At 48.6% G+C, this 24274-nt stretch overlaps 2 protein-coding genes across 2 annotated transcripts in view; one reads left to right on the forward strand and one right to left on the reverse strand.

The window, feature by feature from the left end:
- Positions 1–24274, forward strand: part of LOC125959803 (serine-rich adhesin for platelets-like) — a 72547-nt gene that overhangs the window by 41515 nt on the left and 6758 nt on the right. The window contains exon 4 of the mRNA XM_049692747.1: positions 13517–14201. Within this exon, the coding sequence (XP_049548704.1) occupies positions 13568–14201 (634 nt within the window). The 5' untranslated portion in view covers positions 13517–13567. The remainder of the gene's footprint in view (positions 1–13516; positions 14202–24274) is intronic.
- On the reverse strand, positions 4808–6646 carry LOC125959823 (uncharacterized). Its single transcript, XM_049692778.1, has 4 exons — positions 6456–6646; positions 5684–6389; positions 5419–5577; positions 4808–5354 (listed from the first exon to the last, which is right to left on the reverse strand). The coding sequence occupies exons 2-4, from the start codon at positions 5926–5928 to the stop codon at positions 5147–5149; spliced, it is 612 nt and encodes a 203-aa protein (XP_049548735.1). The 5' UTR covers positions 5929–6389; positions 6456–6646; the 3' UTR covers positions 4808–5146.

Consider the following 24274-nt stretch of genomic DNA (forward strand, 5'->3'; position numbering starts at 1 on the left):
TCAGAAGCTTCTTCGACAGAGCACATCGACACATAGAAGCGCGCCCTTTGCGCCAGCTTGTGATCACCTTACGCCCCGGTTCAACCATAACCAGGCGGCCTCGAAGAGTGCTTAGCGTACAAATGGTGCCCATACTTTACGGTATCGACACACACCCAGAGCAAGGGTTTGAGTCTAGAATTCAAAAACGTATCGATCGTAAAACGTACTTTGTTGTCCTACACACGGTGGACACGATCAGTGGTGAAGATCAAGTCCCTCTATACTCCCTTCTTGGTCTCTCGGTCGGTCGGTGCCATAAAGTAAGCATTTTTATCTGGCATCGAGAGATGCATTTAGCATTTTATTACCGAAAACATTCAACCTCTTCACCGGTGTCCTTCGGCTGCAACGGTGGCGCCAACCACACCATAGGTTGAGGTAACTTAATCTCACCTACTCCGGATCAGCGGTGGTGTTTGTGATTCCGAATGGCGCTTGTGCAACATACACACCACCCCGTGGCGCACATAATAAAAATGCAAATTCTCGAGCAATATTTAATTGCTTTTTAATGTCTTTAAATCTGGGGACTCATTAATCAACGAGCACCGCACCCAGTGACAGCTAACGTGCGGTGGTTTAATTCGACCACCGATTAGACATCCCCACATTGTCACAACCGATTCGGCATGCCCTGTCCTGTGAGTGTTTTCTTCCGGAATAATAAATGTGTATTTGTGGTAATGTGTGTGCGCCACTGCTTGCTGGACTGCTTGTGGTTTCCTAGTTCATTGCCCTATGAACAAACCACACACACACACAGATTACAGAGACGTTGTGCTGCTACCGTAAGCCCACGATCGTGCATGCAAGATGGCGCAATGAGTACAGCATGGTTAGAATCGTTTATGAGGAATAATCATAATCACACTCGTCACCTGGCCACCAGTAAGCATAGGGGATGCCCAAAATTGATGAGAAATGATGCAGCACCTGCTTAGGAAATTGTTGAAATACTACTGTAAGTCTGTGAGGGCACCGTGATTATTGTGATTGGACCGGACCCAGGTCGAGGTCGAACCATTCCCACATATCCCGAACTCGAGACACGCTACGGCCAAAGAGTCCGATCGTTGCGAGGTCCGACGTGAGAACCTCGCCTTTGGCGCCACTTCAGGAGAAGGAAAAATGATGGTGAAGATGATGATGGTGTGGCGGTGATGATGTGCTTGGATCAAGAAGTCGAAACGCTCGATCAGATCGTTGGACCCTTGACATTGGGAGTGGGCCTTGGTTAGCATAACGTACCAGCGCGAAGATGATGAGCGACGTGCAGATGAGAATGTTTGTCTGATTGTTTAGATTTCTCTCTTTCGAGCGATCGATCGATCGATCGATGGTGGTGCTGCTTTGTTCGCGAATGATTACGACGGAGGTGCATATTTGTTTGCGAAAACAATTACACGATGGTCGCTGCTTTTGGCAAAAACCAATCATCTTCCAAGCACGGCAGACCATCAGTGCCGTGGTTTGAATTGTTTTGAAAGGGGAAGCGCAGCGGCGGCTATCGGGGGCCATTTCCCATGGAGTGGACTGATCGTTCCGTGCCGCTAATCCACCACGAAGCGAAGTGTTTCGAGGGGCATAAGAAGACGATCCGATGAAGTTGCGATGGAGTGAAACACTAATTTTGCGAATCTTTTTGGCAATTCGATTCGAATTCAATTCGTTGGATGTAATGCCGGCGCGATGCACCGAATGCCAGCAGGAAGTGGTTAAATGATCGCCATTTTGCGCCACAACAGTGAACAGGGAATTCGAGAAACTGTCCACGGGGCGCGCGCGTTATCGGCGTTATCGGTTCTGACACTAATTTAAGACAGTTCGTGTCGTGGGCTGCGCCGGCATTCGCTGGCCAAATGCTGCGATAATTGGACCGATGATGACCGGGCCAGATGTAGCCAGGGAATCCACGCTTTCCACCGCCGCAAAATGGCTTCCTCACTGGTTCAAGCGCGTTGGATGGTCGTTGAATAGCGAAATTTATGTTTGTTGCTTCATCGCGATCGATTCGAGTCGCAGTCACGATGACGTTGCTTATTTGCCTTCCAATCATTATCACTTTTGAGTTTTCCACGTTGGCACCGAGAGATTAACCCAGAAGCAGTCGAGGGGCCTAACGATAAACAGATGCGGTGCGTCTGTTCGGTGAGTGTTTGTCGGTTTGGCTGGAGGCTAATCGACGGCGCGACGAGTGCTTTAGCGCACACAAAACTTTGCAGCACAATTGGCGTGCTTTCGATTCAATTAATTCCAGAAAGACATTAACCCGATCGCTCGATCGTCTTATCATCTGTTGCTGCTGCTGTTGCTGCTACTGCTGCTAGTGCCACTCTCCATATGGGCTGGCATCGCTTCTGGGCAAACCACGACCACCACCACCATCTGCCAACAATGAGCGAGCAATGTGCGCACCGCTCGTCGATCGACTTCGATCGTAAAATGGTGATATTCATTGCGCTCGGCTATTAGTGCCCCTTTTAGGGACCGCCCGGGGGGGTTGGGGCCTACCGATCTGCCGATCCTTGGAATGTTTGTCCCAACCACCTTCTCTTCCCCTTTCTATGTGCTGGAGGCCGTTGCCTTCCGTTTGTTCGTGGTTGTTCGTGGTCGCTGGTAGCTGCATGCCAAACCGCAACACCACAGCACACCATATGGTCCGACAGCATCGCATGCCGGGGGCTGCTGCTGCTGAGGTCTGGGCTGTTGCACAACTTTTCTCCATCATCATCATCATCATCATCATCATCATCATCATCGTCATCAGCATAGTTGAAGTGCCGTTTATGCCGCCCTTTCGCAGTACTGGAACGCTCGTGGACTCCCCTTCGGATCAATGTTTTGTGATCTGTGTCTGGCCACAACTAATCCCGCCAGCCTCCCTTTTTTGAATGTTGGGCGTTGTCTGACAGCCTCCTACGCCCGCTGGTACAACCGGTTCACCCAGGATATCCTAGGTTTCTGTCAAAATCACATTCTGTGAAGCACATTTGTGTGCGGTCGCCATGTTCCAATGTTTCGTTCGCTTGGTCTAGCGGTCGGTTCGGTTCCGCGGTCAACATAAAAGTTTCCTTTCTTTTCGATGGACAAAAAGGGCGGGAAACACAGCAGCCCGATGCACTAGCGGTACCGGGTGAAAGTGTTTAGTTCGGGTATTGGACTCCCTGAGGCCCATGTTACTCCAGGAAGTCCAGAAATACTCCTCAATGTCAATGCGGTGTTGTTGTCACGTTGTAACGCTGGCTGGTGTTGAGCGTTTGTGATAGAAAGTTCGAAAATGTGTTCGATCGATTGCCTTCCCCCAAAAAGGCATCATTGCAAAGGTGTGCACCACAATCCATCTTTCTCTCGGCAGCTTCTGGTCGCACCGTTTGATGGTGACGATGACGGTAGATTACTGCAGCTGCATTTCGGCCATCGGTCGGCATTTTACGGCTGCCCATTGCGCAACAAAACCAAAGTGTTCCTGGTCGTTTGGATTTTTCGTTGGACAATCCCGATCGGCGTGACAGGGAAAGGGTCCCAAACATGTCCAGGTCCCAGCTAAAGCTAATCTCCGGTGTCTTGCTAAACGAAAACGCCATCGACACGCTGGTTGGCGACATTCGATTCAGTATAGCATGTAGACACTTCACTTATCTTAACCCCCGGCGGCAATCCAAACGGGCTGGACTTACTATCACTTTTCTCCCTCTCGATCTCCTCCAAGCAGTGTGTGTGCGTGTGCCGAGTGATCAGTTTACGTCTGCATTCGTTTTTCAGTTGAAGGAAAACATACCGCCATCCCTCATCACTCATGGAGTCGGAATGTGCCGAAAGCTAAACAAAACGGACACGCGGCCTGGCATCTAGCGAGCGACGTGATGTTGCGAGACAAATAAAAATATGCCCACCTGACACCTGACCTGTGCCGCCGGAACGCCATCAACGGAACACGCACGCACGGACAGATCGTCGCGTTTAGTGCGAGAGAGAGGGAGAGAGGTTGTCGCCATGATGGCACAGAGAAAGTACTCGTAGCGAGGAGGTGAAAAAGGCCTCTCCCCGTAATCGTTACCTCCGGCATGATGCGATGCGCTTTTGATGCGGAACTTGGGGACGTTGGGATGACATTGACGGGTTTTCGAGTAATTTATCACCGGATGGAGACGCATCGCACCGGAATGGTTGATTTCATTGCAGTTGTTTGCAGTTTTGGTTTCGCTTTTCATTCATTTGTGCTAATCATTGCGCGGTTTGGCGGTCTCGTTGGAGATTAATGTAATTAAGATTGAAGGGGGATGTAACAATCCATAAAAAATTGGCCGGAATTTGGATTGGGGCTCAAGATGCGCACACATGTCGTGCTGCAGTTGGTTCCGCAAAACAACTGAAAGCAACTGGATTAAACGTTTGCGATACGTAAAATGATTAAGGAACATGAAGCTCCCAAGCGAAAAAATCTTGTGGATCATGGGGCTTTCGACATGTCGTTTGCCGCATCGCGACGTTCTTAAAGACACGTCAAAAGGAACGTGCTTGCAGTAAAATCCGCGCGTAATCCGTGCGTGAGCTCGAATCTCACTGCCGTGAGAAAGGTGCTCGACATTGCTCTACGTTTATAACCCTCGTGTTGAGTTGACAGAGTTTGAATCTACGTTTATAACCCTCGTGTTGAGTTCGCCAGAGTCCGATATCCTACCTTCTTTCTCATTCTCATTTAAATCAAATGAAACTATTATAATATTGTACAATTAATTTATTTTACTATTGTATTAATGCCATGCATGGTGCTCTCTTTCGATACACTTCGATTCGATCTCGACTTTCGATTCGAATCAACTTCCTTCGCGGCAGCTTCGGTCGCACTGACGGCAACATCACCTTCACAGCATACGCAACTGCTGGATCACTGCCGTTCCGATGCGGGCTTTGGTTTTCTTTGCCGTGGTGGCGAGGTGTAACGCTAGTAGATCGTCCGAAGCTATGCTAGCAGCATGCAGAATTCCACCTTAGTATGGGGACACCGTGATACCCGTACCTGGCAATGACAGTGGTGCTGGGCCACCGTACTCCGTGCCGAGATTATGTGGATGATGTGGTGGAGGAGTGCCGGCACCGTTTGCTATCCGCATTGTTCGTTGATCCGGTGAGCAACGAGTTGCTGCCGATTATGGTGGTGATGGTGATGATGGCCAGTCGGGGTGCCACTGTACGAATCATTCGGTGCCGATCGCTTTAACAAACCGTTCAACGAGGCTGGCGAGGAGAGAACATTCCCTAGGCCGATACATTCCTCCACATCCTTGGCCGATGCATGATGTGGATGGTGGCTGTCAAGAAGAGAAAGAGGTAAAGAGAGTGAGAATGAATCAGACCACCGGTATAAGGACTTACCTTTCCTCGCTGTTTTCGTAAGTAGCATCCGATGAGGTACCGTTGCTGAACCTCACTCTGATGCTGATTCGAATCAGCAGAGGGGACTCCCCATTGACGATCAGGGCCGTAGCCGATCGTTCTCCCGCGCCGCGGTGATGTCGTGATAGCGGTGGCGTGCTACGGGTTAGAGATCATTGTTATCATTCATTACGGGGTAGAGATCATTGTTATCATTTGTATGTAAAAACCCTGTTCGCACTTCCTCGGCGCCGACGCCACTTACCCATTACGGAAGGAGTTTTCGATGACAATTTTCGGTCCATGCTTCAGGGCAAGCACCGCTGTAGTCGCATTGACGTCCTCTATCGTCTCCGCACTCCACTCACGACCGGCGATTTCCTTCGGCACACCACCGGCACCATTCACGTATGGCGTACGGGCTGGCAACGGAGCATCTTTGTTCGAAAGGTGAGCGCATCCTTCACCTCCCCCATTCTGCGTACCGGTAACTAGCACTCCACGTATCATCGGATGAGGTACTTGCACCGGCTGCTGTGTCTACTGCACATGATGTACCGAATGCTGCTATTGCGCCTGATGATGATGCTGTTGTTGCTGTTGCTGTTAATGGTTGTAGATAGATCGCTAGCATCGTAGTCGATCGGTGTTGATGAGCGGCTCAGATCATCGACAACCTCCCCATGGAGCGCCCCGTTCTGTGCATCTCCCGGTGCTAGACGGCTTGCAAGCTGTGGAAAGTTATCCTGCTGAAGCAGCAGGCAGTGTTTCGTCACTTTTGCACCAAGGGATCGTATGGCAAGTTGGTAGGATGCTTCGCCTTCGGTGGCGCCATACAAGCCGTCGCCGTTTAGCTCGTCATCTGCAGTGTGTCGGTGATGTTCAGCTCGTTGACCGCTTTATAGTACTTGATGCTGTCGATCATCACGCTCGCAGCCACATCATCAAGCCCTCTGGGCAACAAGTCGAAACTGAAACCAAACCGAACGTCTTTGAGATTAGCTCTAGTGTGTCACAGGATTCACAGTTACAATTACCTCTACAATCTTACTACTGATGCTCGGTTTTCGGCCGCAGATTTCTGTGCTGTTTGCAGCTGATATACGGTCGGTTGTTTCGGCACGGTTATCACTCATCACGGTTGCTGTCGTTGCTGCACAAATCATTCAATCGATCACTTCACTTAGTTCGAAAGTTAAGCGCATCCTTCAGTGCCTGCTCGAAGGTCTTCTCCCCCCGACGAGAAACAAACACGCATTTAAGGTGAACTACACTTACCTCAGCTTACTACGATGGTACACTACTGTTTCACTTATTCTACACTACACTTTTTACTCATTTAAAGGTTTTTTACTTATTTTAACACGCGATGTTGAAACCGGCGTTGCTATTGCGCCGTTTCTTTCCGGAATTTTCAGGACGACATCCAAATGACACACATACCATTACAGCAACTGCGTGTTTACAACCGGCACTTCCCATTGACAAACAGCATGCAATGTAACCGCTTAATGTTTAAGCGGCCCCTAAGCGGCCACTGTGTAGAGAAACCTGCCTGTTTAGTGGCCGCTTAGGGGCCGCCTTAAACATTAAGCAGTTACATTGCATGCTGCTTGTCAATGGGGGGTGGCGGTTGTAAACACCCATTGGCTTCACGCACACTATGTCAAACCGATCGGTCGCGTGTTTATGTTTCAAATCCAAATTTCAGAAAAGTGAAAATTCTAAATTCTAAGTGCACATCTAAACCAAGTACTGCAGTAGCTGAATCAACCATCGTAAGTATTTTAAAATAACATTATAATGCCGGCATAATATCAAGGATCAACATTCTTACAGAGCAACTTTAGCACATCTCCTACTCGTCATCAAACTCGTATCACGTTTGATCTCGGCTTCCAGTTTGATCTGCCGGATAACCTGAAAGGGTTGGGTTTGAACGTGTTCAGTTCACGTTCGTTGAAGGTGCTGGCCATGCCAGCCTCATCCGGATCATCATCGGCCATGTCAACCTCATCCGGACGATCATCGGCGATGCGTAGATCACCAATATGATGCCGCTGGTAATCGATGCCGAAAAAGGCATACAGCCACAGATGACGGAATGCATTATCATCGGTGAACTGACCTGCCGAAAGATGATCATGGTGTTGAACAAAATGGTCATGCTGGCTGTTGCGAGCGCGACCCCTCGGGATGGTAGAGCAACGTGCAATAAGGTCACCGGCAGTGTCCGCAATCCGCCCAAGGCAGCACCGGTGTGGAGAACGAACCTCGGAACCTGACCGGTGTTTTGAAGCTGAGTTTGCGGCCCCGATCGGTCGCAACGATCGATTGCGACCTCCGCGTGGTATCGTCAGTGTTCCGGGTGCACGCGGCGTTCAGCGGGATTGATTCACAAAGGGAAAATCGGCGGAAGGAGTTCAAAATCGGACAAATAAATGATTCGAAACTTTCATTCCACAGGGAAAAGACCGTCTCCGGGTTTTTATTAAAAAATATCGTTGGGTTAAATGCACCACCGGTGTCAGGAGGAAAATTGTTCTGATGAGGAGAGCTGTCCGTTCCTTCAGGAGGATAATTGTTCGAATAAAGAGCAGACAAGAGGATCGTGGTTGCTTGGGTAATAAAAAAATTAAATTTCACACGATTTGGTGTTGGACAGAGGATTTGGTGTTCTCATAAAAGAACTGTTTGAGCCTTCGAGGGGATTTAGTGTTCTCATAAGAGAACTGTTGGAGCCTTCAAGGGGATTTGGTATTCTCATAGAAGAACTGTTTGAGCCTTTGAGGGGATTTGGTGTTCTGATTGTTGTCAGCAGCAGAACTGTTGGAGCCTTCAGGGGGAGTTATTGTTCTCCTCATGAGAACTGAAGGCTACCTATGTTTGCTTGGGTACCCTGGTTGAAGAAGATGCCAAAGTGAGAGCTCCGTCAGCAGCAAGTCCACCCACTGTAGGGTGGACACCATATGTAGGGGCAAGTCCACCCACTTGGGGTATGTGGGTTTCCTCCGAGTCCGAGCCAACTGAATTTTCTGAAAAAAAAAATTAGTATCACTCAACTATTCGCACCAATTATTGATAATCGTTTGTTTTGACTTACCAGCTGCAAGATTAGCGTTTTCATATTGACGCTTTATGGCATTCTTCCGACGATAGAACACGCCACTTTTTTGCAACTGCTTTGTACGATCCATTTTCACAACACGTTCACGGGAAAACACTCAACACTTTTCTTTCACAGAACAAAACAAGCACGTTTGAGGCTGAAGGCACAACACAATTTCACAGCACAACACAATTACCAAATTTAAGCACCACTGGAGACACTGAACTATTTGCTTCGACGATTTTAGCGGAATGCGAGCGGACACGGCACTACGCGTTCATTTACACTCCCTCCCGCAACTACCTTCAGTTTAACGAATCTACCTGTCGGTTAAGTTTAAAAAAATTCGGTTTAAAAAAATCGAGTTTCATGCTCACAGCTCGAATTCGAGTACGTGAGACGTATCCAATGCTCGAAAAATGTGAGCAAACTCGCACGCGCCAGATTTAAGCACATCCAGCTCTTAATCCGCGCGTTTGGTACAATCGATGGGCTTGCTCAGCACATGAACCTGGCCAAATGCGCAGAATTTCAGCTCATATTCTCGTTGGGCTGCTTTTCGAATTAAACACGTATACCAGCAGCACAAGTTGAACACGTGACAGAGCTTTTTTTGCTTCCCTTAACAATAAGTAGGTATTTGTTTTATTAAACTTAATAATAGTTTCTTTTTATGGAGACTACTCTACAAACACATTCATTCTCTACGTATAATTGCATGATATTTTCTACTGTTTGTAACTATACGTAATTCTTTGTCAATTTTAACGTTATGGTTTCATTGTGATTTGTCAATTTTCTTGCAACAAACACTCATGGCATTGTTTGTTTTATTGTATTTATTGCATATTGCAAATCCATGCCACACCTAAGGGGGGGCTTTGGTTATTTCGGGTCAAAAAAGAGCTTATTTTTGACGATTTTAGTGAAGAAACAATTCAACTATATTTTTTCAAGTGTATGTCATATAAAACTAAATCTTTTCAAGAATATTTGCTTCTATTTTGGGGAAGATTTGATCAAAACTACGTTCATGACATCCATTCTAGAAAGGCATTTTTTTGCAAAAAATGTATTTTTTGCGGTGCCCATCGTAGCCACGTGCCTGGTCATCAGAAATATACAAATCAATATTCTTTTGTTAGATAATAAGTTTATCCAGGTAGCCCCGTAGTCGGTCCAGTAGTTTTTAAGCTACGATGGGCACCGACTTTGAAAACGTAGGTTTTGGGAAACGCGATTCAAAGTAGCGAAAAGCCTTGAGCCTTGTATGATAGGTGGATTTTCAATAATCCATATTTTTATCAGTTCTGCTTCGAATGATCCCAAAATTTTACACAATAATCTTGAAAGGATAAGCACTCATAAAAAAAATAAAAAGTAAATGCGAAGAAACAAAATAAAATACCGAAGCCCCCCCTTAACAAAGGAAATAACAGAGCCATACGAATGATTATTTAATCAAAATGATTAGAAATGTTGTGTAAAATGTGTAACTTTAGAAATGCTTAACTGTTAAATAATTTGAACGAATTATGTTTGATCAAGTCTATGGTTTAAAAAACTATTTTGAAAGATAAAACCCTATACAAAGAAAAACATGCCTATTAATGTTAATAAATCGAATCTAAAGCAACATATCTGCAATGATTTTAAATTGGTCTGCGGATGCAATAGGTCCAAAAAGCAACAATAGTCTGTAAACCATGACTGCCTTATACGCATCCCTTATCCCAAGCGGTAGGAATTCTATGCTTTGAAGGAAAAGAAGTTGTGCAGCGCATCAAATATTATCGAATGCTTGTGAACATTCATTGTGGGTTTCACTGCTTTAAAATGTGTTTTTTTACCGCAAAAAAGCACAAAAAAGTGAACGAATTTTGATGAATTGCAATCAATTCTCTGTATAAATGCATTTCAAGGCAGCTCAGTATGTTTTTGTAGAAATATAAGTCTTGTTTATTTAAAAGTGATGCCAAGCATCCTCAAAATACTGAAAGGAAGGAAAAAAGGTGATCGCAAGGAGAACTCATTCATCATATTAAAGGTGTGTTAGTTTTTTATTAATGTAACGATCCTTTAAACATCGGGTGAACATAATTTCAAGTAAATATTTGTTTTCTCTGTAGGCATTCAAGCACTTCAACCATTACAGTTATACCTTATTCGATCCGGACTCTTTTCTAATGAAAAGTGAAGTGCCTTTCGTTGCTCTCCGCATTATAATCAATAGTTCAATTGAGCAGCATTGGGCATTAAGCTCAACTGGAATGTAGCACCAACAACTAATATGATTTTTTTTCGTGATTCATGTAATTATCCTGCGTCCATTTGGTTCACTAAATGCAGATTGATTTAATGCTCTCTTAGTTTACTTCTTATCCGAAACGTACCAAGAACTCACGAGATAGCTAATTGAAATATTCCCTGCAATACAAACACACACACACACACATATATATATATATACTTCGGGGCCTCGCGTTGTTCCAAGCCTATTAGCCCATCATCTCCAGCCGTTAAGTCCTGCACTAATGCCTCACCCGGCCCATTCGCAAGCTTACCCAAGGCTTATCACAACTTTGTGGAAAATTCTAACGAATGGGCGGCGATAAATTATGCCATCCTAAATGTTGGTCGATTCTGGATTCTCGCTTCCTTCCCATAACCTCCGGCTTCTCTCTCCTTGCCCTTTCGCTTAAGCTGTAGCTGCAGCTGAGCGGATTACAGCCCACACCAGAATCGGCGCGTGGCTTCGCTTGGTCCGGTGTGGTGGCTCGAGCCTCAAGAAGATCTTCTCGCCCACTCGTGTGCCCACTGCGATGAAAGTGCAACGAATTGAAAGCTCATCACCGTCATCGAGTCATCGAGCTGCATTAGAATGCTGCTTCATCGCAGCAAAACAAACTGACCAAAGCCCATCGCGCAAGAGCCCAAATCATCGAGAAGGCCATTTGTTGCCAATATGATTCCGTTGCCCGGATACGTTCGATTCATTTTTCAACCTGAGCAGCCCTCTCAGGCCACAATCATTACCAATAATCCGCGGCATTTCCGGGCTCGTCCGGTCCGAAACAACGAAAAGCCATTTGAAGGCTTCTATAGCGCCCTCCCGTCCGATCTCTTCACCGTCGCTTCCCTTGGCCATTTCGTATAAATGTTAATGGCAAAAACAGGAATAAACGTGTCGAATGGCTTGCTTTTGGTCACAAACTTGTTCGCGAGAACGACCTGCGCCATCGAAGTCGGGTTGTGTTGAGTCACGCGTTAGTACCCGTGGTGATGGCGTCGCGAGGGATTCAGTCCGCCAACAACCTGCTGCCGATCAGATCTCGGCAGATCTTGGCAGACGGGTATGATGTCCTTTCTCGGCCCCTCGGCGGTTCGGGATCCTTGTGCGATGATATTATTTATGAGCCATGAGGCGGCGGTTTTAATAAACAACCTTTTGTGGATGTCGCGCTCAAACCATCCGGTATCCACTTGCTTCGTACCTTACCTTCATTAAAGCTCACCTCGGCCTCCACCTCCAGGAGTAGGAGGAGAAGATGGCGTCGCAAGATGGCCATCAACAAAGAATTCCTTTTTTCCCATTTCGGAACGATCGCGAGGCGTGGGCGCGTTGCTGGCGAAAGGACATCATTCCTGCCTTGAATCGCGGTGCCTTGAATCGCGGTGCCTTGCATCGAGTGAGTGTGGTTTTGTGTAATAAATCTTGGTATCTTGTCCGGATCGCATCCAGGCACCATAAACTCACTCCTCTCTTTCTCAAGAGCTGTCGAAGGGGAGATCGATGTGCGGAGATGGTCGCGATCACCCTCCGTTCAGACGGACGGACACAAGGGTCCGAGGGAACCATTTGCAGATCGTTCCGTTAAAGGTAACACTTATGGCTCGGCAAACACTGCCACTGCTTATCAGCTAGCCTCCCGGGAGTGGTTTATGGCACCAGCACCGGAGTCTCGTGGACTCACTGTTGTGGAGAAAAACAATCCCCCGGTATCACTCAAAGTGCGTTACGATCAAGCCGAAGCTGAAGCGATCGTGCAAGGAGTTAAAAGCACCATAGACAATCGGCCGGTTGCCAGCTTCAAAAACTAATAAATCACTTCTCCGTTCGCCTCGCACACAGCCTCGCATCCGGGTTGACATTGATGGGCTTCTTATCCTTCCTTCTCTTACGCCTCGGTTAGATCGACTTCTCTTTTGTTCGCTCGCATCGCCACTAATTGCGCCACCGGCTCGAAGCAAGCTGGCATAATGATCCAGCAACAGCTGAGGCCCTATCAGCATCCAGATAACATACCGTTTATGCTCGCTAATTGCCCGTTTAGTGCGCTGCACGCGTCTGATGTGGCCCCTTGACTACGGCCAGGTACAGTTATGTTTATTGCAAACACAGAATGCGGCAGCGAGTCTATCGCGCGTAAAAACGGGGCCGGACACCACCGTGTACTAGCCCTTGCGCTTTCGCAGTACAAGGGAAATGATTCCTGTAAGCGGATAAACCCCTCCACCGAGAAGCAGGAAGTAGCCATTTTTTCACGTTCTGTGCCTTTGTTTTTGTTTTGATGGATCATTTTAGGGCTTTTGGGCAAACATTACTCGGTTCTTCCATTACTACGGCACGTAGCACGTAGTGCTTCTGGAACACAAAGCAAGACACCTCAAGAAGTTTAACTGCAAAATGTAGGTAGTTGGTGAAGCGACTAGCGTTGATCGCACTCAAGCTACTCACTGCGGAATAGCATTCTGGTAATGATCCTGGTCTATCCGATACCCCTGCCTAATGATCGCTTAAAGAGTCCATCTTTATTGTTTCTCGTAAAAATGAATTCAATTAAGTGGACTCCCCTCGAACCGGTCCGGTAACAACCCAGACACCGACCATATGCACACCAATATTGCCAATCAATAGCAGCAGCAGCAGCTGCATCGCGCATAACATTCATTTTCTAATCTTTACGTACATTGCTCCTTCTTCTTCAGAGTACCGCAGTGCGTGGCTCGATGCGATAATTGGTCCCGAGCCCGAGCAAGATGAGATGGTTTAAGCGATCGACGGAGTCGCCGAAACTGCTCAGTCTGTCACCGCTACGGCATTCCGAGTCCGGGAATGTGTACGGTAATGAACCGCCGACCAACGGACACCGGACGCAGTACCACCGTCACCACCACCGTCTGCATCAGCAACAGCAGCATTCCGATGATCCCGGCTCGACGGCGACCGCGACGACGACGACCGCGACGACGACGACGACAACACTCCGACGGCGAAGTGCTGGCGATGATCTGTGCGATGCAGGAGAGCTGCTAGTGGTGGACGGTGCGTTCGGGACGCGTACGACCGGACGGTTGGAGGGTAGCCGGATCGGGAGTCTGCTACACTCGTCACTGTCCTCTCCCACCACCAGCGCCTCCTCCAGCAACTCATCCGGTTTGTCGGGATCGAGCGGCAGCACCAACACCACCAGTGGCTCATCCCCAACGAGTAGCACAACGAGCAGCAGCAGCAGCACCAACAGCACCAACAGCAGCAGTAGTAGCGACACAACCTCCAGTACCTCACCGTTCTCGTACACCAGTGATAGTCACGGCGGCAGCGGCAGCAACAGTAGCACACTCAAGTTCTTACACTCGGGAACGGCCACCACTCCGCGCAAGTCGCGCATCGGTAAGTCTCCAATACTTTTTTTCACTGAAAAATGCTGTTGTTCCCCCCCGGGGGCGACAGAGGAATGTCCTCTTCGTGAAATCTGTTGGCAAAAGGAAATCGAAAACGCTTTACACTTCTGCCCATTCTTCGGAAGAAGTTCGTGGTCCCGACTCGATATCAAGATGTTGTCCGGGAAATGTTTCAAATTGTTTCTTTTCTTTATCGTTTTTCGTCTTTCTGGGCCGACATCCCAACCCTGGAACTCACTTTGAGAGCTTTGAGAGGAAGGAAGTAAACCATTTCGCACAATCTGTTGCATCGTTGTGCATATTCGACATTTCGCATCCTCCCCGGTAACTCCCGGGTAGACGGGAGTGTAGATCACATTCTGGGATCACGTCTAAAAAAACCCCCAATGGCGTTCAGCCGTTGACAGCCTAACGATCGGAAGTGCGCTTCGTCGTACCGGGGCTAATGAATGGCGGTTGTTTGCACGCAAGCTGGATGTAATTGGAGGAGGAGCAGCCCACGACGATGAAGACGATCTGCGTCTTAGAAGGCCTTAGCCAAAAACCGGGCCAAACGAAGTCGGAAATTGAACTCCACGCCGGGCACGGCAAAGAAACAGCCCCGGGATGCCACACGGAACGAACTAAGGAAATCCCAGGGCGAGAGGATGTTTACATACACACACACACAGCAGGCTATGGCGTTGGATCTCTTTCTCTTCGTTGTTAAGGTTATTACGTCCAACAGCTGCGTGCGCTGGTCGCGTGTGTGCCGCGTGGATTGAGGATGAGGATGAGCGTAATCTGTAGTCCGGGACTCCGGGGCTCACCTCACACCTCGCATATTGGTCCCGATCGGACGGACACTAAATTGCTCTCGTCCTGTGTTCCGGGGACGAATTTGTAGCAAACATACGATCGCTCGACGTGACGCTCGGAATTGCGCACACGCCGCTACAATCGCGTGTGAAGAGAGTTGTACGCTGCGAGCGCGAGTCCAGCACAATTTATGACGAAGCTAATGGTTCATTGACAACTAACATACTGAAGTCACACCACACCGGTGCCACTTCCACGGTGTTGCTTCCTCATTCCGGCTACCGAGTAAAGGTGGTGGCGCCGTCGCCGTAAGCCAATAATGCTGCAAGCCCGGATCTGACGACCGTGTATCGCCTAATTGGTCGAAAACTAGTTTTATGCTAATCGGTTATCCCACGTCACGATCGACGATGCGATGATGCTCCACCTACTCACGCTAGACGGTGCACTCGCGGCGTGTGCGGCGAATAAAATTCGCATAAAATATCGAAATTTATTGTAAACCCCCTGGCAGATACAGGTGTTATGAGTTATCGACGAGCGAAATCAATTTAAATGTGCAAATCGATAATCGATAAATCATCGATTTTAAGGTTCTAGCACGGGAGCGTGCGGTTTTTTTGGATAAAAGTGTTTTAGAATGTCAACTGGTGGAATGTAGTCAATGCTTAACGTTTATGGATGGACCGTTTTGCTTTATTTGTTTTTTGAAGAGCTAGAAATTATCTCAGGGAGATTTTTAGATATTGTTCCAATGTATTTTGTTTTTCAGTTTGACAAAATGTTGAAAAAGAAAAAAGCTTGGAGGAAGTTTGAACCACTAAACACCTAGTGTTATCAATTACAGTGGTAAGAAGTGTTTTGTAATGCTTTTTATCTATTTAAAATAACTTCTTTGTGACTATCATCTTTATAAATTGTCTAATACATAGGAAGAAAGTAATGAGAATGTTCTCTGACAACAATCTACCTCTGAGTTGCTATATCTAACTTTTAAATGTCGTTATTTTGGACCGATCGGTTCCAAGAATAAAAAAAAAACATCACAAGTTCGTTTCTTCATGGATTTCAGCATCACTTTCTCTAACATTACACCGTGAACTAGATCACACATTCTAACAAATACTGCTCCTCAGTTATGTTGCTGTTTAACCCAAAAAATAAACTGAACTCCAACATTTCGGACCATCTTTTCGGCGGGCGGGGAGAGAAAGTAGAACAGGAACCGAGTACACGATCGACACCGATATGCCCCAGTGCGAGATATGCCCAGCGGAATTGCGATGGAAAACCATTAATCACACGATGATGTGAATGCACCACACACCCCCGGCTCGCAGCCCTGAACGCGCTAGAGCCACAAGACACCCCCGAAGGTCTCCATTGTCATTGTCATGCCGGTGTACCGAGAGCGCGACAGCCGCATCACGGACAGAATCACGTAGCGCGCATATTTCACGAACTGAGCGGGCGCTATAGCGGCCTCTCAGTAACACATACACATAATACATTAACTCCACAAATAAGTAGCGCACGATAAGAAGTGGAGTGCGAAAGAGTTGACAAAACAACGCGAAGGGAAAGGGAACGATCGTCGGCCACGTAAACCTTGGTGTTATTGTTGCGTACCAAGCACTGCTGCAGGTCACTGCGACCGGTCAGTGGCGATCGGTTGGGTGTAAAACCCATGTTCGACATCTAGAGCGTTGTTCTACTTTTGTGGTCACCCTTCTTGTCACCCTTTGCTTGGTACCGGATGTGTTGAAAGGAAGTGTTCTGTCGTGTAAAAAGTAAAGTTGCTTCAAAACTGTTTTAAGTTATCCAAATTTGAGTCTCCGATACAGTGTAGCTTCCTGCTTGATTGCCTTGTCTCCGAAATCAAATAGAAAACACTCGAGAGGCGCAAAATGTTTGTTTAATTGGATTGTTGATAGAGGGTTTCTTTTTTTTTTGGTGAATAATTCATGATAACATTCCCGATCCGAACCGCAATCGGTCGTCGATCGTCAGCATCCTGAGTTAAGCAGCTTAGCATTTGATTAAAACACGGAAGCATCACACGTAAAGGCGATCGTACATTCACATCAACCATCGAAAGTGTGTCCCATGATGCGACGCGTCTTTGCGTTTAAAATTAGAATCTCCAAACACCACCATCGAAACCGAATGGCGATAGCGCTACGAATTCCTCTCGTCCCCCCAAATGGCGGATTTATGCATCTCCGATCACCGATATGCTTTATTGGGTTGATGGTGGTGAACCATTTAAAATATGTGAAACAGTCTCGCCTGATGAAAGACCCTCGTCGTCGTGTGCTTCTCGTGGTCGATGAGCGATGCTGTAACAGAAATGCTGATGCTGCTGCTCCGGCTGCTGCTACAAATTTATTACCGATAGCATCGCACCCTCTGACGGTCCGAGATGGGGAAATCACCAGCACTAGGGGGCCGATAAGCGAGAGACAATTTGATCCATATTTAATGGCCATTTTAAACCATCCACGTGCCTTGGTGGTCGACTGTTTCGAAATCGATGCAGTGCTGAGTGAACTGCCGGGGCCGGTTGGCCAACACCCAACACCAGAGTGCACTTTACAGCAATCGTCCCAAACCGACTGGCAAGAGACCGACGTCGAAGATCGACTCGGCGCTAGCTGGAGCATTTATTAATTCAATTTCCAAATGGCACGTTGCTTAAGCAGCTCCACAGCGCAGCTCGAACTCCGGGACCGCCAAGACCAAGCATTAACCTACTGAACCCTTCCAGAGGTAGTGATTCCAATGACCAAGACCGAGGTATTTCCTTATTCCTTTCTCCGGAACAACAACTAGAGTTGCTCCGCGAGATCGCAAATCGTGCGATCTCAATCCTCAAGCATTCGGTGCAAGGGGAGGTGGAGGTGCTATGTGGTAAATCGATTTGGCAGTTTGCCCCTCCCTCAAGCACTTCGACCAAACTGATCCTCACCTTGCCCGAGGTGAAATGCGGAAAATTGGATCACCGTACCGTACCCAGACCATCGGGAAGGGCCACAACAAGGCACGTAACAGGCACGTACACATAACCCCCTAAAACGAGTCTTCCGGTACGCTACGGTGAAAGAAGGCGGACCGAGAAGGTTAAACATACTCCCTCATCTTGACCTCTCTCCATCACACACACACACACACTGTGCCTTCCCTGTTTTGAAATCAAAAGAGCGAAACCGCCGTCCGCAGTTTGTTCGTTAAGCAATTCTGGTCCGCCGAGCAGCGTTTCCGCCACTGGAGAGGAGAGGTAGCATTCCAGGAGAGAGAGAGAGGGGTGGAGGCCCTGATTGCCCATTTTCACCCCTTCAAATTCAGGTCAGTTGCAGCGCGGCGGATAGTAGTACCTCGAGCGCGCGCGCGCCAACGGAGTTCCTGATACGCCAAGATTCAATGCACACTCTCCGTGGGGCTTTCCGTGGCGTTCCGTGATGTTCGGAAGTGCCTCAGAGGAAGCCAGGGGCCAGGGGATCGGACGTGTATAACACGATAAACGCTTTAATTAGGAGTACTTGTGCAATCGGACCTATTGTTGCGGTGCGGTTTTTTTGCGGTTCGTAGTTGGCGCTTTATCCCGGCGAACACACACACACACACAGACGGAGGGGAATTCCCGTTGGATGCGAGCCAAATCGAATCGCTAATAGTGGCCGGCCAGCAGCGGATAGATGTAGCGCTAGTAGTAGGCCCCCCCCCTGGGAGTGTGGAGAATCCATTCTGGTTCGGTCTCCCTCCCAGTGGCCACGTCTAGGGCCTAATTTTTTGCAACATTCATAATTGCCCCACAGGCGAGAATCCCAGACGAGAGGAATCAGTAGGTCAACGTGATGTCCGACATTGGTCCGATGGATTGCAGCGGAGCTCTTTGAGCTGCTGCAACTAGATTGTGGCATACAACTCGAGACATCTCGAGAGGGGTAAGATTGTATCATCCGGCCTACTACTAGACACCCCTTCGAGGTGTCAAGGTTACCAGCGTTCGATTCGCAGCCGTCAAAAAGCGCTGCTGCGTGCTGTCAAAAACTATAATATCCACCATTCAGCCCCAGGTTGATGATGATCGCGATGATGATGATACCCATTATTATCGCACCGAAATAGGGGTGCTGTGAATGGTGCGATCGTGATCGCAGCTCGTCATTCACCCAATTGGAAGCCGTCACTGGACCGATGGAGTGGGGGGGCCTCCGATTAGCTGTAATATTGCGGTAAATTGTTGCACGTCTTCAATCGGTTTTCCACCCATCCTCTGGGGTGTGTGGAACTGTCCGGAACCTTGACTCACTGCGGACATGCCTGGCACACACACACACACACTCACACAAAACCGTGCCCCATGCACCATCGGACGTGTGCATCCTTTCATCGTTAGCAAATTGGCAGGTCTTTGGCGTGGTTGGCGTGACCTTCGATGAATTCCGAAAAGGAGTTCGATGATCGATCAGCACACACTCGCGTGCGTTTGTGCGTGTGTGTGCGTCTGTGCTTGTGTGATCGTCAAGCATAGAGATATCTGCCGCATCATGTTAATCGATGCAGTTTGAGTTGTTACAATGTTTCAAACTCTTCCACTTTTGGAGTGGCAACCGATATGGTAGCGCCACGATTATGCGCAACATAATAAGTAGCGTGCAGTGACCCAATGGCGCCAACGTTATGCCAGCGGAAATCATGCTCTAACGCAACGAGGAGCTACTGGGATATAAATATTCCAACTGCAAAAACGCTGCAGCAAGCATTCGGAATGCCTGAGTACAAACATATGCTGCTGCTGCTGCTACTCCTCCTGGTGGTACATTTGAACAGGAATCCAGACTCCAGAACTCCAGAACCCTGGGCTGGGGAGGGGGAAGGGCAAGCATATAAAACGTAATAAAACAAAAACGCCCGTTTCCTGTCGTAATTCGTTTGCGTTTCCCGCCTGACAGATGCTAATAACTCACGTGGTGCTCGTCGTCGTCGCCGTCGTCGTCTTCGATGTCGCAGACATTCACCAGTACACGGCAGACATTCCATTGCAGTGCGCGCTGCGTTTATGTTGTTACTTTATTGATTGTGTCCTCACGCCGTACGCACCGAACCGGACGATGGCGTCGTACCGACGAATGATGGACCTCATCGGGAATTCCTGTTGCTCCTCCCGCAAGAGACAGAATGTTTTGATTGGAGCGCCACAGTCAGCTGGCACACGGCCCCTGAGCCTTGAGGATTTGCGTTATTCTAGGTCGAGCTGGTTCGATCGTGCGCTCGGACCACGACAACCGGTCGTAATTATGGCGACAGATATCCGCTTAATATCAATTACAAATCTCTAGCCAGCCAGCACTGGAGCGCGCTGGTCTTTACAGTGGCCAGGGCGTCCTCGGATGGTGCACGATGATGAGTCACAGACCCCCGGGGTCCGGTGAACGGTGCAATTGAAGAGATGCGATCTGCACGCCAACGTTCCCCAGATCGGTCCCGGCCAGGTGCGGTAGAATCTGGTGATAATTTTCCTTCTAATTGGAGCAATTTCGACGCGATCATTCTGGTCCGATACCGAGGAGGCCTTCGCGTGCCACTGGTAAATGGACGATCTTTGCTTCGCCAGCTCAAACCACAGACCTTGGACTGAAGATGCGCTCCTGGAGCCACCGACAACAAGTGCCCGTCGCCGTCGTTGTCGTCGTTGTCGTCGTCGTTGGCACAATAAATACAATCTAATGGGCGCATCTAAAGCTGAAGATGCGTCCGCAGGTTGGCACAGTTTTATGGCTGCAACTGCAGGCAGGCATCCAGTTCAGGTTGCTGATTGCGATCTGCTTGCCACCGTACCGACAGGCAAGTGGTACGCATCTCCTAGGGTCATCCCAGCTGGGCTGCCATCATGCTACTGCGCACCTGTCCATCGCGACATAATTGATTTAATGAGACTTCTAGCCAGACGCTGCTACCGACTGGAGTGGGGAATTGCTGGCAATAGAATTGAACGACCTGAACGACTATGCCACAGGACGCACAATGTTTCACAATATTCTTGCGAATGAAAGCTAAATGACGAGCGAAGAAGCGCTGGTCAGCCCTCGAGCTCGAGCAGCATCCAGTAGTAAGGCCACCAGTTTATGGTCCAACGCTGGACGCGTTTGGGTTCGTGTTTGGTCATATTTCGTAAATCAAGCGTCAGCTACTTCTCGACCCCGAAGTACCCCGACCTTAGACGTGAACCAGCAGCAGCGTTTCGACGATGGATCCAATTGCTCATTAACGGTTGCGGTTTCGGATGCCACTCAAAGCCAAGTCAGCCATAAATTACTCTTCACTCATCCCATATCCAAGCCTCAACGGTTTGTCCGTGACAAACCAGTGGAGCCAGTGCCCGGCATCATCATCATCGTCATCATCGGAAGATTTGCTTGGATGCTTGGATGGCGTAATTTATGCATTCATGTACGTCCCCTCACATGTACGTCCAGTCAGCATTCTTCAGCAGCCGGACCGAAACCGGAGAGTTATAGTCAATGTTCCGTCCACCTACGCGTCCACAGACGTAAAACATAAATCCGCAACCGTTTATAGGAAGTGGACCTCAGGTGGACTCATGGGGTGTGTTGACCGGAACCACGGCGAGGAGAGGCACGCCTTCTAAGACGGTTTTGATGGTTATTAATTGATGCTCCTTCAGCTTAGTGGTTTCGAGAATCGAACGGGAACGCGCGTCGCTTAGCAACCGCGCAAAGCGCTCTCGGACACTTGTCCGAAACGCCATCGCCACCGGTGGGGCTGCACTCTGGTTGTATTTTGATGTTATGTTAGTTACATTTGTTACCGATCCGCTAATGTGAGCCACTTTGCCATTAATCATAACGCCTCGTCGAACTACCGCGTGCGCTGGATGTCACTGACCGTGCCCGTGGTCCGTAGGACCATCGCCATCAGTTTTAGAAACATCCTGCGGGAGCACATCCCTTGGTTGGTAGCTAACTGCGCATGTAATCCATTTGTCACGCGTACGCCACATTTGGGCTGGTTAAGCGAACACCACAACAGGTGAGCTTATGTGGGTTTTCCCCCCCTATTTAACCGGACGACGTCCCTTCGACGTCAGGCACAGTCTTACGTAACACGCTGTTGGCCGTTGGATTGACCTCTAAAAATCGTAAAAGACTCAAAATACCGGCACACCAGTTCGCACGCCAACCGACTGACTGAGACGAAAACGAGTTTTGCATGCATTCCCTGTGTGTGTGTCCAGAGCCCTCAGGGCAACATGATCATTCGCTCGCTTTTCTGCCACTATCGCTTCGCCACCACTTCGTTGTAGGTCCGTCCGGGCTCCATTTGACTTGACTCTCCACTCCTGCGCGCATTCCCCATCCTTGCCAAATTGGCATCTTACGTCACGTTTCGCATTATCGCATCATCTTAATCAGAGGGCGGTCACAGCGGCTGCGGCGGCCGCGGCATGTTTTCCCTTTTCACCAAATGACTCAAGGGCCTCCATGCCATGCCTCTGCCTTTCCCAGAGGCCAATTTCATCCTTCATCCTCCGTTGTTTTGCGTTTTTTTTTTTCTTTCGGACGCTCCTCTTCGGTACGATCGTTCCAGGAAAGCTCTGGTTTGGGAGAAGAGGCGTCCACTTCGCCGTTCGCTGCAAAGAAAAGAGGAGAAAAGGCGGGAGGTTGAGATGATTGGAGATGCGCCGATCGGCTGCCTGGGCAGTGTTTGTTCTGTTCGCTTTCCAGCCTTTCTTACGTTGAACTCTCTTCTTCTTCCTTTCTTCTCCCACTCGATGACCCAAAACCAGTTTCCGGTGAAGTTTCGCGATCACGGGCACCGACACCCCTCGGGAGCCGGCCGCGATCGCGGTGGCCTTTACTTTCGCTTTTAAACAAAGGCCCAGCCCCCTTGAGACCAGGGGATGGTGACATTTCGAAGGATAATTAATGTATCTGTATTTGCAATATCCTCATCGGATCCACTCCCACAGCGCATGAAGTCCCTTTTTGGGGAGTACCATCGGCAGCACCAGAGTTTCAGCCCCACTCGATTGGCCCGTGGTATTGCATACTTTCCGGGGTTTAAGAGCAAGCGAAGCGATCGCAATCGCGCTTTGAACGCTTCCAGTTGACCGTTTTTCGTTATCTTGTTGATTGCGCAACCGCTCACGGTTGCTCACTCACCGTTCGTCTCTAGCACCTGCCGGGCCGGCCTGCTAAGGTCATGTTGTCGCACTGTGTTATGCTGCGTGATGATCGGTTTCACTTCCTTCGTGTTTTTTTTGTTTCTATCTTCTGTTCCGCCGCCCATTTTTGCGACTCGATGATACCAACGCGGAACGGGTGGTCTCTTCCTTTCTTTTTCGATTTGCAGATAACTGATCCGTTCCAGATGGTTAGGCGTTTTTGGGGGGGTTTTCCTTTCACCCGGCTGGCCACCGGCGATGTTCCTTTCGAGGTGCGCTTTGTTCCGGTGGTGAAGGTTGATTCGATTTGAAAACAACAACCGACCGACCGGCCGGCAGACCGGCTTTCCATCAAATGTTTAACCACTCCAATCGACCAACCGCTTAGAAGCAACCGCATTAACGGGCCTCAGGCCCATCAGTCAGCATCATTAGCGGGCACGCCGGCGCAGCCTCTTTCCCAATCGAAACCGCGGCATGGCACCTTTTTCTGGTTGAGCCGGTCTGTGCGTCTGTGCAAAGTAGCTTCATATGCTTCGCGTATATCTTGTGGGATAATTAGGTTTGAATTAATTGGACCGGTCTAAATCGCGAAACGTACAGGCCGCAGGCCGCCATGACCTTGCTATATGCATGTGATTCATTTTCTTGTGTCATTTGCTTTATTCATTCGCCATTTTTCTTTTTAATATTTTTTGTTTGTTGAGCAACGGCAACGACGACGACATCCGGTCACTGGGAATGGCGGGCGAGTCCATATGTAACGCCTTTTGCGATCGCGCGACCACACAGTCGATCATGCGAGCCGCGTTTGCCATTGAATTAATGTGCTTCACTTTCACTCACTCCCCTGAGAAGCCGTAAAGCCAAAGCCAAAGAGATTAAACATTGTTTTTTCACTTTCCGGACAACGCATTTCGCGATGGCGCGCTCGGTCGCGTTTACGGTTGCTTTGAACGTTTTCGGTTGGCATCGAAAAAAGTGTGCATTTGATAGTAATAGAGCTGAAGGATGACCATGATGCTGCTGATGATGATGATGATGGTGGTGATGAAACGAAATTAGGTCCACGATCA

This window comes from Anopheles darlingi, chromosome 2 (genome assembly GCF_943734745.1).
Source record: "Anopheles darlingi chromosome 2, idAnoDarlMG_H_01, whole genome shotgun sequence".
Lineage (NCBI taxonomy): Eukaryota > Metazoa > Arthropoda > Insecta > Diptera > Culicidae > Anopheles > Anopheles darlingi.